This window comes from Oncorhynchus keta, chromosome 33, assembly GCF_023373465.1.
Source record: "Oncorhynchus keta strain PuntledgeMale-10-30-2019 chromosome 33, Oket_V2, whole genome shotgun sequence".
NCBI lineage: Eukaryota > Metazoa > Chordata > Actinopteri > Salmoniformes > Salmonidae > Oncorhynchus > Oncorhynchus keta.
This window is the reverse complement of record NC_068453.1, coordinates 18,810,149-18,828,743: the sequence shown is the minus strand read 5'-3', so window position 1 is coordinate 18,828,743 and position 18,595 is coordinate 18,810,149. Positions and strand designations below refer to the sequence as shown.

At 42.9% G+C, this 18,595-nt stretch overlaps 1 protein-coding gene and 1 long non-coding RNA gene across 28 annotated transcripts in view; one reads left to right on the top strand and one right to left on the bottom strand.

Annotated features, from left to right (window-relative positions):
• The window catches only part of LOC118378488 (myosin-binding protein C, slow-type-like), a 44,577-nt gene that overhangs the window by 13,278 nt on the left and 12,704 nt on the right, over positions 1 to 18,595 (bottom strand). For 3 of the 22 annotated variants that reach the window (XM_052492327.1, XM_052492322.1, XM_052492323.1), the window contains exons 2-15: positions 17,740 to 17,763; positions 16,417 to 16,494; positions 15,341 to 15,532; positions 14,339 to 14,578; positions 11,625 to 11,672; positions 8,570 to 8,611; positions 7,902 to 7,943; positions 6,833 to 6,943; positions 6,322 to 6,470; positions 6,105 to 6,222; positions 5,956 to 6,004; positions 5,136 to 5,192; positions 1,459 to 1,622; positions 1,143 to 1,275 (exon numbers count right to left, since the gene is read on the bottom strand). In XM_052492327.1, coding sequence (XP_052348287.1) covers positions 1,143 to 1,275; positions 1,459 to 1,622; positions 5,136 to 5,192; positions 5,956 to 6,004; positions 6,105 to 6,222; positions 6,322 to 6,470; positions 6,833 to 6,943; positions 7,902 to 7,943; positions 8,570 to 8,611; positions 11,625 to 11,672; positions 14,339 to 14,578; positions 15,341 to 15,532; positions 16,417 to 16,494; positions 17,740 to 17,763 — 1,447 coding nt within the window. The remainder of the gene's footprint in view (positions 1 to 1,142; positions 1,276 to 1,458; positions 1,623 to 5,135; positions 5,193 to 5,955; positions 6,005 to 6,104; positions 6,223 to 6,321; positions 6,471 to 6,832; positions 6,944 to 7,901; positions 7,944 to 8,569; positions 8,612 to 11,624; positions 11,673 to 14,338; positions 14,579 to 15,340; positions 15,533 to 16,416; positions 16,495 to 17,739; positions 17,764 to 18,595) is intronic. The other 19 variants (XM_052492325.1, XM_052492324.1, XM_052492330.1 and 16 more) reach the window with 19 other exon arrangements.
• LOC127914631 (uncharacterized) lies at positions 1,629 to 4,559 on the top strand. Of its 6 annotated transcripts, XR_008089126.1 has the most exons (4): positions 1,629 to 2,058; positions 2,105 to 2,196; positions 2,397 to 3,144; positions 3,191 to 4,559. It is a non-coding gene; the product is annotated as an uncharacterized LOC127914631 (long non-coding RNA). The 6 variants fall into 6 exon arrangements; XR_008089125.1 differs by having other exon boundaries at positions 1,629 to 2,196; positions 2,532 to 3,144; XR_008089123.1 differs by having other exon boundaries at positions 1,629 to 2,196; positions 2,509 to 3,144.

Below are 18,595 nucleotides of genomic sequence, written 5' to 3'. Positions count from 1 at the left end.
AAACCAATAGAACAAAGGACCAGCCGGCTTGGGTAGCAACCCTAGATTTGTGTCGGGACTATATCTAGTGGAAGGATGAAATAGTATGAATACATTCATCAAAATAATATTGAAAATGAAAATATGTCATTCATTATTTGAATATGTTGGTAATCCGTTGTATAAAAATGATAATGCCCTCGAAGCCAGTTTGCACAACACTCGTGCCAATATATCCCCGAAACACTGGCTTCTCGGGCATTATCACTTAATTATACAAATGATTTCCAGAGAGAGCTAAGAAAACAACACAATGTGGTAAGATCAATACACTTAAACTACACCAAATTATATTTATGGTACACTAACATTAGTGGAGTACACAGCTTTCAAAACAATAGATCATCCATTGATTGTTACAAAGCCAAGTGTTAAAGACCTGTGGAGAAGGTACCGCCATTTCCCTGTACAGAAAAGGACCTGTAGTTAATAGCAAAGGACCATTATTTAAATCATCAAACAGTGCATTTCCACTCAAATGTAGCTCAGCGCAAAGCATTCCCCAAAAACAAATAACGTTCTTGATGCATTGGTGAGATGCATGTGGCATCTTATCAACACCACATTAGTGTTGAGAGAACGTTATTTGTTCACTGGGCATCAGCTGGCAATGGTTTACAGTGCAGAGATCTGGGCTGGTCCTGTAGCTGTTTGCGTCTGGACACAATGGGAGCTCTGTATAGGTGTAAAGGGCATGTAGGGTCAGACTTGTCCCTGGTTGACAAGAGCTGAGGCAGTAGAGGAAAACCCCTGTTCATAACAGGGGTCACACAGGGCTGTATGTGTGTGTCATTATGTGAAAGCAATTATTGGTGTAAAACAATGTGTGTTTTGATGCGCACGTGTGGGTGTATGCGTCCTTACTTGCACCACGAGACCATCAGAAACACTAGCATGTGAACCATTGCTTTTCAATGCTGAGAGATGTGACAAGGAACAGATAAAAACTACAAGTACCAGAGGACCGGCAATGAGGACCCAACCACGAATGAAACACATTTTATGAGGAACTCCCAAAAATGCCTTTCATTTGTGAGAAGATGAAAGAGAGGAAAAGATATAGAAGATTAACACATGGAGAAAGAAGAAAAAGCTTTACGTACTTTGGAGTTGGACGGATCTCCTGGCCGTTCTTGTACCATTTCAGCTCTACTGTGGGGTCTGCAAGATCCACCACTAAGCGGATCTTCCCTCCTTTGTCCACCTGGTATGCTGGATCCAACTTCTTGGCAAAAGCTTTACAAAAAAGATAATATCCCATGACAATGGTTATGCATCCTATAGAAAACCAGTGAAACGTGAGCCTTTCCCCTGAATAATCACAGATTAGCTGATTTTGAGCTAAACAATATAAATCCATAGTGCAGCATAATCCCAACAGTAAAACACAGTCGCATGGACAAACACTCAATTCAGCACCTTCACTCTTCTTCTCCTCTTTCTTGGTCTTCTTCAGCCTCTTGAGCAGACCCCGCAGGTCTGTTATGCCGTACTCAAAGGCGATCTTCTCGTACTGGTCTGGCCTGGCCGACTTCAGGATCTCCCACACGTCCACTTCAGGCGTCTCATCCTGCTTGGGCTCCCTGGGGCAGGACACGAGGGGAGGGTATGAGGGCTGGGGCCACGCTCTGGGCTATCGCGACGTGTCCTGAGGAACTGCTCCCTATGGGGGGTATTGGGTGGGGAAGGAGGTTCTGGAGAGGGTACTAGAAAAGGGGCCGTGACTGCGCTGAAGGAAGACTACTCTCAGTTGTATCTACTGAATTACTTTTGAAGAGTGTTTTCCCTCCGCTGTCCTACTGATCTGCTGTGTTTCTAAAAGTAATCTCTTCTTCTCTCTCTCTCCCTCTCTCTCTCCTTATATCAGGCACACGTTCTCTCCCTCCCTACAGAGTTCCTCAGGACATGTCACACAAAGGGATGGGCGTGGTTTGAAGCCCTGTACCTGTCCTCTGACATCCTCTCTGGATGAGGCGTTACAGGGGGAGAGGATGAGGTGTTACAGGGGGAGAGGATGAGGTGTTACAGGGGGAGAGGATGAGGTGTTACGGGGGGAGAGGATGAGGTGTTACGGGGGGAGAGGATGAGGCGTTACGGGGGGAGAGGATGAGGTGTTACAGGGGGAGAGGATGAGGTGTTACAGGGGGAGAGGATGAGGTGTTACAGGGGGAGAGGATGAGGCGTTACAGGGGGAGAGGATGAGGCGTTACGGGGGAGAGGATGAGGCGTTACAGGGGAGAGGATGAGGTGTTACAGGGGAGAGGATGAGGTGTTACAGGGGAGAGGATGAGGTGTTACAGGGGAGAGGATGAGGCGTTACAGGGGAGAGGATGAGGCGTTACAGGGGAGAGGATGAGGCGTTACGGGGGAGAGGATGAGGCGTTACGGGGGAGAGGATGAGGCGTTACGGGGGAGAGGATGAGGCGTTACAGGGGGAGAGGATGAGGTGTTACAGGGGGAGAGGATGAGGCGTTACAGGGGGAGAGGATGAGGCGTTACAGGGGGAGAGGATGAGGCGTTACAGGGGGAGAGGATGAGGCGTTACAGGGGGAGAGGATGAGGCGTTACGGGGGGAGAGGATGAGGCGTTACGGGGGAGAGGATGAGGCGTTACAGGGGGAGAGGATGAGGCGTTACGGGGGAGAGGATGAGGTGTTACAGGGGGAGAGGATGAGGTGTTACAGGGGGAGAGGATGAGGTGTTACAGGGGGAGAGGATGAGGTGTTACAGGGGGAGAGGATGAGGCGTTACAGGGGGAGAGGATGAGGTGTTACGGGGAGAGGATGAGGTGTTACAGGGGGAGAGGATGAGGTGTTACAGGGGGAGAGGATGAGGCGTTACAGGGGGAGAGGATGAGGTGTTACAGGGGGAGAGGATGAGGCGTTACAGGGGGAGAGGATGAGGTGTTACGGGGAGAGGATGAGGTGTTACAGGGGGAGAGGATGAGGTGTTACAGGGGGAGAGGATGAGGCGTTACAGGGGGAGAGGATGAGGCGTTACAGGGGGAGAGGATGAGGCGTTACAGGGGGAGAGGATGAGGTGTTACGGGGGAGAGGATGAGGCGTTACAGGGGAGAGGATGAGGCGTTACAGGGGGAGAGGATGAGGTGTTACGGAGGAGAGGATGAGGTGTACGGGGGGGGAGAGGATGAGGCGTTACAGGGGGAGAGGATGAGGCGTTACAGGGGGAGAGGATGAGGTGTTACGGAGGAGAGGATGAGGTGTTACGGAGGAGAGGATGAGGTGTTACGGGGGAGAGGATGAGGCGTTACAGGGGGAGAGGATGAGGTGTTACGGGGGAGAGGATGAGGTGTTACGGGGGAGAGGATGAGGCGTTACAGGGGGAGAGGATGAGGCGTTACAGGGGGAGAGGATGAGGTGTTACGGAGGAGAGGATGAGGTGTTACGGGGGAGAGGGGGTGGCTAGTCTATTATATGTATTATATCCTATAGGAAGGGTTTTACTGCTGAGGAAAGTAGAGGGATCAGATTATTACAAGGGAGTTGAATATGTTTCAGGAAGGGGTTTTGACCAGTGTCGAGTTCTTTTAGTCTGGACATTGTTACTTGCCTTTAGGGTGAGATTTTGCAAGAGAAAATACATTTTAACCAGTGCTGTATTAATGAATAACAAAAAAGGTCATAAACGGATAAATGCTATTAGGCTACTTTTGTTCCTTGGGGAAGGGGGGTAAACAGAATGAAACAATTACTGATCTAGGTGCTGCATGCAGGAATATAGGGAGCTCTTACTCCAAGATGTACTGCTGATAAAGTCTACATTCCTTCTCTTTCTATTCACATTGCCCATCCCTTTGCCTTGTGTCTCAGTATGTTCACTCATCACCACTTCAGAGACGCTCTGACCGTGTTAGAGATGGAAGGCTAGGCGTCCATAGGGGATGTTAGATCTGTGAGATCCAGGTTAATAAGCATGTTGCCCTGGGCGTGAGTAGATCCATTAGGCAGCGAAATAAAGATCATTCAATCAGGCCGTTCTTTCATGGACATTTTCCCAAATGTCGGAAAGCTTTGGAGGTAAAAAAGCATGGAATTATTATTTCATTCTTATGCATCTCTCTTCTTGTTTATTTTCAGGCAATTACTTTGTAGACTGAAATAAACATTGTAATATGTGTCTTGTATTTCTAAGTTGAAATAAAATGACAATGTAGTGATAACACTATTTCACAGCATCATTTATAAATGGTCCACTAGCAGATCATTAATGATCCAAAATGGGAGTCCCTTTGCCTCATAAACACAGTATTACTGACCCCTACTGTTGATCAAAAAAGTTGTCATCCCAAACAGCAGAGAGACGTTATGACGCAAAGTCCATTTCCATCCTTACTGATTGTTAATGGAGCATTTGAGAATGTTGGCTGTAAATGAAGTGTTACCGTACTACAGTAGGCCAACACTCTTGCTTGTTCCAGATCCTAGAACTACATTCCATGCTGGGGACGCTACAGGATTATAGTACTTACCCCGCAGTAAGGTCTAATCGTTTAATTACCTAGGTTATTCTCTCTACTAACCTTTGGTTTCTGAATGTGTAGGGAAGAAGAAGAGACAAGCCCAAATAAATGTGTAATTTGACCTCAGTGATGTGTCACGGTCTGTCTAGGTCTATTGTACTGGCAGTACATTGAAAAAACATGCTGTTGTCTTGATGTTTGAACCAAGAAAAAAATGTAGATTTGTATTTACAAATGAAAAAAGAAACTCAAAAATACAGTTATCAATATGTGAGAGTAGATAGTGTGCTAGATAGTAACTTTGTATGTGATTCACTGTAAAACCTAATATTAATGAAAGGATGTACTCTTACAGTCAATGTTACTTCACCTATGTACTAACTAATATACTGTACTATATTATATTTCATATTTTATATTTAATACACTTTAATATATTATGCTATATTGTAATGCACATATGATCATGTAACAAAATAAGAAAGCAATTTGGAAGAGTAAAAGATTCAATGGTGGTTGCTGGGGCAAAAGAAAAGAGGTCAACACCCAAAACAAGGGTATAGTAAAAAAAATAAAAAAATAAGACTGTCCCCTTGAGGACGGACAGTGACTCTCACCTATGTTTAAGAAGACCACTAAAGTCAAGATCCCCTGCATCCTCGTGTCCTTCACTGCTGTTGTTAACAAGAAGAGATTAATGGAGATTTAATCAGAGTAGAAACAGTAACAGGCAACTAGATAAACAATGCTAAAAGAACAACGCAAAGCAGTGGCTACTGACTTCAATCAAATGCATTAGGTTCAGACTAACACATGATTGGTGGCTTACACAAAAACCCTTCGATTCATTTCCAATTAAATGCTTCTAACGAACTGGTTTGTGTAAGGAGTATTGAGAGCAATCCCAGCCAGCATATGACAACATTTCCACAATGTTTCTGCTGTGTTGCAGGGGCATCACTGAGCAGCTACGTTGGGATAATGCTATGGGGCTGGGATGTTTTGCGTTGCTTTCAGACACATTGTTGGGAGGGAGTTTCAAATGCAAGCATTGGCCTTTGTGCTGTTCAACACGTTGATTGGTAATTACCTTAATAAAGGTTAATCACATCCGATTTCATGGTCATTATGTTTCAGACATTATGCTCTCATGTTGGTTTGTGATAAGAGCCATGGTTTTCCTACTGAGCCACAATGTCCCACCCACGTATCTGATGCTCAGATGTACATTTTCAGGTTTATTTGCCATGTGTAATGAATCTTGCTCGAAACCAGTGAAGTTTGTGTTTAATGTTACTTTTGTCATATTTATCATTATGAGAAAAAAAGGATACTCATTATTCAAATGCTCAATCTAACCACTAACTGTAAAAATACCACTCTGTTGTTGACTCTGAAAACCGAAATAACGTGGTCAGATTGTGTTGCTCTCATTACCTTCTTTTGAAGGCTGATCGAATATCAACACTCTGTGACTGTTCCAGTTCTGAAAGACAATAATGCAAAACAATAACACAGTATATTACTGCTCGTGTTTCAGTGTGTGTTCTTTGCTGTACGACGGAGACTCAAACAGTGCAACAAACCTTTCACTTCCAGGTCAAAGGAACAGCTGTCAAATTTGTCCTTGTAGGTGACCTCACACCTGTAGTTTCCAGCATAGTTGTCTTTGGCCTTGATGATATGCATCTCAAATGTGTGAATCTGCGGGGAGATACATAGGTATTGGAAGGACAGCTAGGGGACCAATGTGTGTGTGTGTTAACATACAGTACATAGAGCGATACATGGGAGGTTGTCTACCTTGGTGCGTCGGTCAAAGGTTTCTTTCAGTTGCAAGTGCTTTCCGGTCTTGCTGGCCAGGTCCATCCATTTCCCTTTGAACCACTTGATGGTGGGTTTACGGAGCAGGTCTTGGGCCTCCACCTTGGCAACAAAGGAGATGTCTCCACCTTGTGAACATGTAAAACACAGCATGTCCATGGTGGGAATAGCCTTTGAGGTGAAAAGATGTCCTACACATGGTTACCAGAGGTCCCTTCTCTTGGAGAGAATAAATACAATTGCAAGAGCGAGAAAGAGAGTGAGAAAGAGATGGAGGCAGAGAGAGAGATAGAGGGAGACAGAAGCATAGAGAAAGGCAGTGAGAGATAGGCAGAGAGAAGAGGCTAATTTAACAAGGGAGACAGCCAAATCTAAAAGACCTTGGCCAGTACAAATATAATACATGTAAGGGTTTTAAAAGATCTCTACGAGTATATCATCTCTGGTCTACAGCAGCTGTGAGAGGAGAGCTCACTCTGCAGGCACTCACCCACAGTGATGGATCCGCCCTGGGGTCTTTCTATGAGCAGGCTGGACAGCGGTGGGGTGTCTACGGGCTTGTCAAGGTCCTCTGGAGCCTGTCCCTCTCCCAGAGACCACACTGGTCGATCAGGAGAGACAGACACACACCATCACACAAAGACTCAACACCAACAGACCAACACACTCCTCGTACTCAATGGCTTCAACAATCCGTCACCACACTTCTCTGTATTCATCTGAAAGTTATATACTTCCCAAGGTAGATAGACAGAAATACATTCATACTGTTCCTCAGCTGTTCATGGCAGCTGCAACATGGAAAGCATAACATTTTGCAACATGGAAAGCATAAGAACATGGAACATAGAACAAATAGCTGTACTGGGAAAAGCGTTACGGGTTTTGAATGATTACCATATCGGAAGAGACTCCTTTACCGTGTGCAAAAGTGTATCGATTGATACATTCTTCAATTTCTAGATGCTCCGGTCTTCTTTGAGATCTCAGAGGACTAAGTGGAATAGGACTCATGCCAGCAGTCGCCATGCTCAACATGTGATGAAACTGCTATAGACAGACCTACATAGGGAGTCCCTTCAGCCCCACCCCTCGCTACCTACTGTAAAGACCCAGCTACCCTCTCCCACTTTACTTCATCCCTGACTCAAAGACTAAAACTCAACTAGGTCACTTAATTCATTGAATTGACTTCTTACTTACGTGAAATGTCATTAATTTTCCCATGTTTGAAAAAGATGTTGACGTCCAAAAGCCCCATAGCTTCCTACAAGCCTTGGAGGGGAACATGGGAGTTGAACTATGACATTTTAGGAAACCAGTATTTTTCATGGAGCAGAACATCCAAATGAGTCCAAATGAACCTGAGCTTTGAAAAGTATGCCAAGCCAGGTTCCATTGGACCAGCTATGCGGGGAAAATGAAAAGAGCCAGCTAATAGACTAACACTGTTCGTGAGTGGGCTTGCTCCAGAGAGAATACTGCTATTCTGGAGCTCTGCTATTGAAAACGTCACTTCTAATAGGATGGTTATTACGGCTTTTGTTACATAGTATTACCTGAGTCTTTTCTCCCCATGGCTGACACATGGACGCTATCATCTGAACAAAGACAGAGAGAAATTTACAGCATATTATAAGAAATAGTACTGTAAAGTCCACAGAAGCAAGCACACACAAACATTCAGGACCAGCAAGCAATACAAGACATCTAACAGTAAGCAAGCTGAGCCCTGACGAATTCTGACATAATGATGCAAGCTGCCAATCAAAAGCTGTAACTATGTACATTGTTGTATATTGTTAGGTTTCACCAGTGAGGAGAATCAGTTTTGAATCTTCTTTCATGCCTTTGTATTTTGTAAAATAAAGTTTTATACAAACTGTATCATTGTATTACGATCAGAATTCCAAATGTGTTCACATAAAATATGTATAACATTCCTGTGCCAGACAGAAAATATCAAAAAAGGAGACTCTTAAAATCCTTAAATTCTTATCATTCCTTTTTCATAAAAATCAATTGATGTTTTTGCAACATGTTTCACCGTTGACAATCTGACCTCTTAAAGTTGGAAAAATAATTAACTTCAAAAATCACACAAAACACCTTCTAGAAATATACATGTTTCCGAACATGTTTCCTACATCCAGACAGTTGTAACATTCTGATCAAAACGACTAGTTTGGTCAGAGCTATAGTTGTAGGATTAACAGAGAGATCTTACTAGGCAGCTCAATAGAGAGTTTCTTGACTGTATTGGCATCCTCTGTGAAAGAAAGCATAGTATTACTGAAATTAATTTGTGTTTTTATCTAGTCAATTTATTTGACTCTGGTGAAGAATATTGCTATTGACCCGTTGTGATGATTGACAAAATAAAGTATGACAAATTGTCCTTAATGGCCTTGTAATTGGAAAAAAGTATGAAATGAAACTTCCAATTACTCTTACCAACAATCTCCAATTAATTAAATATGAATACATAAGACAATTCAAGACAAGAGAACCGGTATGGTATCAACATAGTTGAGGTCTTGAACAAACCAAAACATGTATAATATCATCATATATACATAACATATAATATACATACAGTATACATGATGAGCATGAGTGGCATGAATGGATCTTATGTGTGTATATTCCAAGCCTCCAGAAAGTATTCACACCCCTTGACTTATTGCACATTTAGTTGGTTTACAGCCTGAATTCAAAATGGATTAAATTATTTTTTCACCCATTTACACACAATACCTCATAATGATAAAGTGAAAACATTCAATGTCATCTTGGTAAGCAACTCCAGTGTGTTTGTCCTTGTGTTTTAGGTTATTATCCTGCTGAAAGGTGCATTTGTATCCCAGTATCTGTTGGAAAGCCGACTGAACCAGGTTTTCCATCTAGGATTTTGCCTGTGCTTAGCTCTACTCCGTTTCTTTTTATCCTAAAATAACTCCCTAGTCCTTGTCGATGACAAACATACACATAACATGATGCAGCCACAACCATGCTTGAAAATATGAAGAGTGGTTTTCAGTGATGTGTTCTGTTGGATTTTCCCAAAATATAATACTTTGTATTCAGAACATTAAGTTAATTTATTTGCCACATTGTTTGCAGTTTTACTTAATTGTTTTATTATGTACAGGCTTCCTTCTTTTCACTCTGTAATTTATGTTAGTATTGTGGAGTAACTACCGTAATTTCCGGACTATAAGCCCATACTTTTTTCCCACGCGTTGAACCTCGCGGTTTATACAATGACGCGGCTAATTTATGGATTTTTCCCGCTTTCACAAGATTCATGCCGCCAAAAAACTGAGCACCGTCACATAATGTGATGTAAATCGAGCGTGCTCAAACTTCCCATCATTCTGATTACGGTAGTCATTTTGTCACCCTCATGGCAAAGGCACGGAGAAATGCATATGATGCAGCTTTCAAGTTGAAGGCGATCGATCTGGCTGTTGGAAAAGGAAATAGAGCTGCTGACAGCATGGAGCATTGTCAAAAACATCCACTATCATCAACGGGTTTCGAAAGGCTGGACTGCTGCGTGTTGAAGAGGGCAGCGATCCAACATCGGATGAAGCAATTCTGAGGCTATTCAACTCCGACACCGAAGGAGATGACTTCAGTGGTTTCAGTGCACAGGAGGAGGAAGATAGTGACCATTGACTTTCTCGGTAGGCTACTGTTTAATGTTTGTTACAATCCGTGTTTCGTTAAAGCCTATTTATTTTTGTTACAAGCCGTGTTTCGTTAAAGCCTATTTATTTTTGTTACAAGCCATGTTTCGTTAAAGCCCATTTATTTTTGTTACAAGCCGTGTTTCGTTAAAGCCTATTTATTTTTGTTACAAGCCGTGTTTCGTTAAAGCCTATTTATATTTGTTACAAGCCTTGTTTCGTTAAAGCCTATTTATATTTGTTACAAGCCTTGTTTCGTTAAAGCCTATTTATTTTTGTTACAAGCCGTGTATCGTTTAAAGGCTGTGTAAAGTTCATTTGTTTCAATGTACCGGTAGTCACCTGCGGCTTATAGACATGTGCGGCTTATTTATGTACAAAATACATACTTTTAAATAATTCAGTGGGTGCGGTTTATATTCAGGTGCGCTTAATAGTCCAGCAGTTACGGTACAATGTTGTCAATCCATCCTCTGTTTTTTCCTATCACAGCCATTCAACTCTGTAACTGCTTTAAAGTCACCATTGGCCTCATGGTGAAATCGTTGAGCAGAATCCTTCCTCTCTGGCAACTGAGTTAGGAAGGACGCCTGGATCTTTGTACTGACGGGTTGTACTATTGATACACATCCAAAGTGTAATTAGTAACTTCCCATGCTCAAAAGGATATTCAATGTCTTTTCTTTTTTTACCCATCTATCAATAGGTGTCCTTCTTTGCGAGGCATTGGAAAACGTCCCTGGTCTTTGTGCTTGAATCTGTGTTTGAAATTCACTGCTCGACTGAGGGACCTTGTAGATAATTGTATGTGGAGTACAGAGATGGAGTAGTCATTCAAAAATCTTGCAAAACACTATCATTACACACAGAGTGACTCACTGCAACTTATTATGTAACTTATTCAGCACATTTTTACTCCTGAACTTATTTGGGCCATAACAAAGCGTTGAATACTTATTGACTCAAGACGTTTCAGCTTTCCCTTTTTTTGTAAACATTCCAAAAAACATCTCCACTTTGACATCATTGTGTGTATACCATTTATACCATACATACCATACCATGTATACCATTTTACATTCAGGGGGTAAGACAACAAATGTAGAAAAAGTCAAGGTGTGCATATCAGATGTGATCTTCACATCCATACCTTTCTTTAAAAATTATAATAAATAAAGGTTTGTGTGCTTGTAGGAATTATGCTTTGCCATTTTTGAATTGGCATGCATGTAAACAACATACGTATGTGATATGCACAAACATATATTGCAATAGTTTAGGAGATGATCCTGAATATTCTAACCAGCAATATGCTAACCATTTGGCATGAGCAAGTATTAAATGCATATCAGGAATATATTCCAAAGGTCTGAGAAAAACCAGGTCTTTAAAAGACAGGTAAGAGACCCATCCACCATCTAGCCATAGTGTTCTCTATGGTTAGACTCTTCCCCACAGTAACTGACTCCTGCAAAATGTACTTTTGGGGTGTTGATGGGAGCACTGTCCTATAGTGGAGTCTCCATGGTAACCGACTTGACAAAATGGGAAAGGGGGGAGAAATGAGGATGGTTTGTCATGGTTACCAACCTGGTGGGGGCGGTGGTGATGGGGTGTTGGTTGTAGCGTCATCTTTATCTGCAATAAAGGTGTGATTGACACAGACCCACCTATTAAAAGCTCCAAGTTCATCACCGGCAAGGCAGGCCAACAAGACAAGCCACAAGACAAAGCATGCAAGACAAGACAAAACATGGGACCGACACGACACAACACCACCACATATGCATGTCTTTGAAATGGATAGATGAAGTGTACGAGACCATAAACGTGTTGATCGTGAGATCGAAGCGTGTCCTGTGAGAGATCACACCAGTGTCTATGAGATGGGAGTGGACGGTGATGTGAGAGATCACACGTGTACGTAAGATAAAGGAATTATGCGTAACACCACAAGCTTGGTTTAGGAAAGCTGGAAGCGCAAGTGAGAAGCACTGTGAGAAGAAGAGAGAGATTGAAGTTGACAAGCAGCGGCCAGAAGAACACAAGAATGTCCACAAGGGTTATGAAAGATTAAAGACCTAACTATCCAAGAAAAGCCCTGTTACTTGAGAAACCCTCTGCTTGTTGTCGATCAAGAGTAACTGAGCTCAGCTTCCCCTCCAGAGACATTATAGAGAGTAGCGTTGGGCAGTATCCAGATTTTCATACCGGTTTTGTAGAATACCAGTGTAAACGATAATACTGGATGTCCACACAAGGGGTGCTATTTCTCAAAAATAAGGGTGTCATAGAGAGAGCGTTCAAGTGGGGGTGAGGTTTGAGTAAAACAGAAGCGACATATGAAACTGGACCTTTGTTGTGGTAAAAAGGCTCTGGAGCAATGCTGAGTGATGAGTGACAACTATCGGAGAGCTATAACCTTCCATACATCTAAATCAGCTGCTTCTGCTGTGACCGTCAACAGCACTGTGCTTGTTGCTACAGTATAGCCTCACTATGAATCCTAGACCCTCAGCTATAAACTGTCTGTAAACTGTACTGAGAAGAATAGACACAGAAAACACACACACACACACAATAAAACACACACACACCAACACGTTTGTGCATGCGCACATAAACATAGTCTACCTACAGTGGGGCAAACAAGTATTTAGTCAGCCACCAATTGTGCAAGTTCTCCCACTTAAAAAGATGAGAGGCCTGTAATTTTCATCATAGGTACACTTCAACTATGACAGACAAAATGAGAAAAAAATCCAGGAAATCAATTGTAGGACTTTTAATGAATTTATTTACAAATTATGGTGGAAAATAAGTACTTGGTCAATGACAAAAGTTTCTCAATACTTTGTTATATACCCTTTGTTGGCAATGACAGAGGTCAACGTTTTCTGTAAGTCTTCACAAGTTTTTCACACACTGTTGCTGGCATTTTGGCCCATTCCTCCATGCAGATCTCCTCTAGAGCAGTGATGTTTTGGGGCTGTTGCTGGGCAACACGGACTTTCAACTCCCTCAAAAGATTTTCTATGGGGTTGAGATCTGGAGACTGGCTAGGCCACTCCAGGACCTTGAAATGCTTCTCACGAAGCCACTCCTTCATTGCCCCGGCGGTGTGTTTGGGATCATTGTCATGCTGAAAGACCCAGCCACTTTTCATTTTCAATGCCCCTGCTGATGAAAGGAGGTTGTCACTCAAAATCTCACGATACATGGCCCCATTCATTCTTTCCTTTACACGGATCAGTCGTCTTGGTCCCTTTGCAGAAAAACAGCCCCAAAGCATGATGTTTCCACCCCCATGCTTCACAGTAGGTATGGTGTTCTTTGGATGCAACTCAGCATTCTTTGTCCTCCAAACACGACGAGTTGAGTTTTTACCAAAAAGTTATATTTTGGTTTCATCTGACCATATGACATTCTCCCAATCTTCTTCTGGATCATCCAAATGCTCTCTAGCAAACTTCAGACGGGCCTGGACATGTACTGGCTTAAGCAGGGGGACACATCTGGTACTGCAGGATTTGAATCCCTGGCGGCGTAGTGTGTTACTGATGGTAGGCTTTGTTACTTTGGTCCCAGCTCTCTGCAGGTCATTCACTAGGTCCCCCCGTGTAGTTCTGTGATTTTTGCTCACCGTTCTTGTGATCATTTGACCCCACGGGGTGAGATCTTGCGTGTAGCCCCAGATCGAGGGAGATTATTAGTGGTCTTGTATGTCTTCCATTTCCTAATAATTGCTCCCACAGTTGATTTCTTCAAACCAAGCTGCTTACCTATTGCAGATTCAGTCTTCCCAGCCTGGTGCAGGTCTACAATTTTGTTTCTGGTGTCCTTTGACAGCTCTTTGGTCTTGGCTATAGTGGAGTTTGGAGTGTGACTGTTTGAGGTTGTGGACAGGTGTCTTTTATACTGATAACAAGTTCAAACAGGTGCCATTAATACAGGTAACGAGTGGAGGACAGAGGAGCCTCTTAAAGAAGAAGTTACAGGTCTGTGAGAGCCAGAAATCTTGCTTGTTTGTAGGTGACCAAATACTTATTTTCCACCATAATTTGCAAATAAATTCATTAAAAATCCTACAATGTGATTTTCTGGATTTTTTTTTCTCATTTTGTCTGTCATAGTTGAAGTGTACCTATGATGAAAATTACAGGCCTCTCATCTTTTTAAGTGGGATAACTTGCACAATTGGTGGCTGACTAAATACTTTTTTGCCCCACTGTATATACACACACGTTCTTGCATATGCACATACACATGTTCGTGCATTTGCACAGACACACACTCTTCCAGACCTGCTGGAGGTGGGGGTGGGGTAACCTGCACCGTAACAACTGGTTCTGGAGGTGGGGGTGGTGGTGGGGTAACCACTGTAACAACAGGCTCTTGCGGGGGAGGTGGGGGTGGTGGTGGGGTAACCACTGTAACAACAGGATCTTGAGGTGGGGGTGGTGGTGGGGTAACCACTGTAACAAAAGGCTCTGGCGGTTGTGTAACCTCCGTAACAACTGGCTCTGCTTCCTCCTTCACGGTTGCTAAATTGGGACAAGGCTCTCATAGATTAAAGTTACCGTCCATCTCCTCCACTCACACAGCACTAAGTTTCTTTCAGTCATCAATTTCTAATACAAACAAACTGCTAACTCCAGCTGTATGTGCCGTAAAGTTGTTGTACTGAACCATGCACACAGCAGACACGCTGCATTTACATGTAGCCTATATGTGCTGTTTGACCATGACAAAGCTATCAGACACGACTTTGGGGGCACTTTCGCCTTAGAAGAATTATGGGAAAAAAATGCACTAGTCGACAATCTGCAGAAAGCAAAGCATGAACCAATGTATGTTTGTTGTAGTGTAAATGCCAATGAAATTCATCACATTGGGTCATAGCAGCATTGGGTCAAAGAGGCAAAAGGTGTCTCTGTCTGTCATTACAAACAGCTCTTCAATCCAAATAAAACCCTGATTCATACAGACTCTATCAGTCCATTGCCTGATTTGAATGGAACTTTGGCCCATATGATGATCTATTGGGAGAAAATAAAAGGCTTTAGTAAAGACCAGAACTATGGATCTGACTCTATTACAGACTGGAGTCAAACTGCTTCAATCAATGGTTTGAGTGGGACGATTGAACGGAAGCTCTTGTTGCTATTTATGAGTAGGGCATGGAGTTTTTCCTAACCACATGACCTGATCAGGAAAAACTCTGGGACTTCAGTTATAGCTTTAGTTATAGTAAACAGCATGCACTTTTACTGTGAATGGCTTGAGACTGAGTGAATTTGACTTACCAGGCGGTGGGGGTGAGCAAGGGGACGGGGCCTCCTTTACTTCAGAGTTCACAGACTCGACTTGCTCTTTAGCCCCGACCACAACCGCCTCTGGTTCTGGTTCTTTAGACCCATTCTCTACTGGTTCTGGCTGTACAGGCTTAATCACCTCTATGGGCTGTGGATCCTTCCCCTCAGTCTCTACCGGTTGTTCTGTACAGCAGATAACAGTGCCAGGCTGGAGCAGCAAGCCTTGAGCAAAAGCACTAGCAGCCTCTCTAAACACATATGAGGTGCTGGCTGGACATGGATGAGCATAGATAGCCAGCAACCAGAATGGGTCGTTCCATTGACAGTCACGTCTGAATGCTTGACAGGCAATCAAAATTGATAGAAATGATAAAATGTTATCTTTGCCAACTACCTAGTAAAATTGAGGGATGTTACCAATCTGGTCATTGCATATCTATAGCTAGTCCTGGAGGCTTCAAGGAAGTATAGTTTTACTTATTCAGCAAGTTTGAACAAGACTTTGTTACAATGTACCACAAGCTAAAAAAAAACTATTTTCATATAGCCAATCATAACAGTTTCCAGAAATTTGAACGTGACAATGTCAGCGGAATCTATTAGAAGTCTAATGACGGCTAACTGCTGAATGTAAAAATTAAAGCTATACTTCCTCATTCACACTGAATGTACTTCCTGTGGATGACTCCATATTCCAAAACAATACTTCAGTACCTCATACAGACACACACACACAACGGTGACGTACTTGGTAGAGAAAGCACAAGCCAGTAATGGGGACAGAGCATCACAGCAACGCAGAGCACGGGACTGTGTTACAGTAGCAGCAGTACAACAGTGCAACTACGGAATGATGTGCATCATATGGGCTGTTTATCAGGAAGTTGACTTATTTGGATCGCATGTAGACTATTTTGACTTAAATGCGTTGTTTGTGTGTGTCGTCGAGGGAACAGTTGAGAAATCCCATTGAAAGAAGAAAAACAAGAACGGTGGACACACAACAACAAACACGCGTGTTGGAAGGAGAGAAAAGAGGGGCATGACACCAGTGCATGGTTACCCACCTGGGGGTGGAGGTGAGACCTCGAGGGATATCTCAGGTGTGGGCATTGGCACCTCACTACTGTCTGGGGCAACACTCTCTGAGTATGTGACAAATATAGCAGGGATGGAAGAGCTGCATTTAATAGCGCAAAGCCTCCACATCTATCCTTTAACATACTCACTCTCACACCAATGGGCAGACTTACTCACTGTATGCTCAACCTCACTTGCCATTTTCCATTCAGTCACACACAGAATGGGACACGTACAGTAAATCCACTGTATTCGTTTGTGTATACGCATGCACAATATCAAGTGGGATATTTTCTGAACGTAGATTTATTTTTACAGCCATTTGCCTGGAATCAGATTCATTGTTTTGGTGCTTGACCATGAGGGAATTTATTGACATTTTATTTGAAATGTAACCTTTATTTAACTAGGTAAGTCAGTTAAGAACAAATTCTTATTTACAATGAAGGCCTACCGGGAAACAGTGGGTTAACTGCCTTGTTCATGGGCAGAACAAAATATTTGTCAGCTTGGGGATTCAATCCAGCAACCCATGGGTTATTGGCCCAACACTCTAACCACTAGGCTACCTGCCACCCCAAAGTTGATGCATGAAATATATTACAGGGTTCAAATGTGTCCTTCACTTACCGTAAGACAGGTTTATTCAGAATTCATCTTTATGTAAATTGCAATATTTATGGCACAATCACAATTGAATACTTTCATAGAAGTACATAAAATGAAATCAGTGCCCGGCCAGGAATACATTTGGTCTAAACCTGTGTGTGAGCAGAGTTATTCCCTCCACTGTACGAAGCCACAGGCCCAAGACACTGCTCCCAAGGTCAAAGCCTGGTGTCGGCAGGCAGCCAATAACATGCCAGCGACCTGGTCACATGGGGGGGCAGGAGCATCAGCTGAATCAACAGGCCTGGATCAGCCGGTCCGCTAGGGGGAATGTGTAGATTCTGACCACTCGGTCGTCACCACTGAGCCACAGTAGTACAACAGTTATATTGCCAAGGACATGTAGACCCTTCACATTTACACTTTTACCAGCGACCGTGTTTCCACATTCACACTGAAGTCGAAGGTGGAATGGTCACATTACATGCAGCCTCAGTAGTACCTTAATGTGCCTTCACATGTTGCACAAACATGGTTTCCACCATCCAATAGAGCAAAACTGCCAACGTAATATGGGATACATTCTCTCCTGCCTGACATAACCAAAGTATCCCATAATAATTCTCTCATACAAACTTCTCTGATCAAAGCCAGTGCTGTGTGAGGTGAAAGAACATTGTTGGGCATCACCCTTTACTGACCTTTCTCACCATTGGACATCTCATCTGCAAAACAGAGACAAAAGAGAACAATTCAAAAGGGGGCATTTTTGATCTAGTTAATTTGTTGCGAGCCAAAGCGACTATCAAAATGTTGATACTGTAAGTGGACAAATCAGAGTAGCATGTGACCGTTTTTCTGAAAGTATTGAGAAGGTCCGATATATACCTGTGTCATGACGTTGGCCTCTTTGGGAAGAGCAAGCCCATCCCCCTCTCCCTGCCTCCTTCAACTAGGCTGTTGTGGTCAGAGGTCGTAAATTCCTGAGAAGACCCTGCCACATGGCCACATAGTAGAGAGAGGGTAAACTTTCTTAGAGGACAAATGAAATCCTTCCACCTCACAGAACTTGAGGTATGAACACATTTCATGTTCCGGAGAAAGTATAAAAGATCGGTGAAGAATCCAGACGGTGTGGCCACATTACAATAATGCTGTTTATATAATAGCCTCAGATATGAGGTTTACATCTAATTGTTGTATCAGATGAATGAGTGAGTATGATACTGTTTGTATAAATTGTGTAATATGATTGTGGACTGTTTAATGAAGAAAAATACAATTCCCTTTTGATTTGAACTAAATCAGAGGACCGCCCCTGAGCCCAGTTAGGGTCAGGCCTCCTGGGACAGCCCCTTTTCTGCCATTCCGAATAAAACCCAACTTTGAGAAATGATCAGCAGACCGAGCTTACCTCAATTACGAGATGGCTAAAGGTTGCAGACCATGTTTTTCTCCATTAGGAGGGGAACAAAGGTTGTAGACCATTGCTGAATCTTTTAACCATACCACGTGGTTAAACTCAGACTATCAATACCGCCAGAATAAGAACAAGTC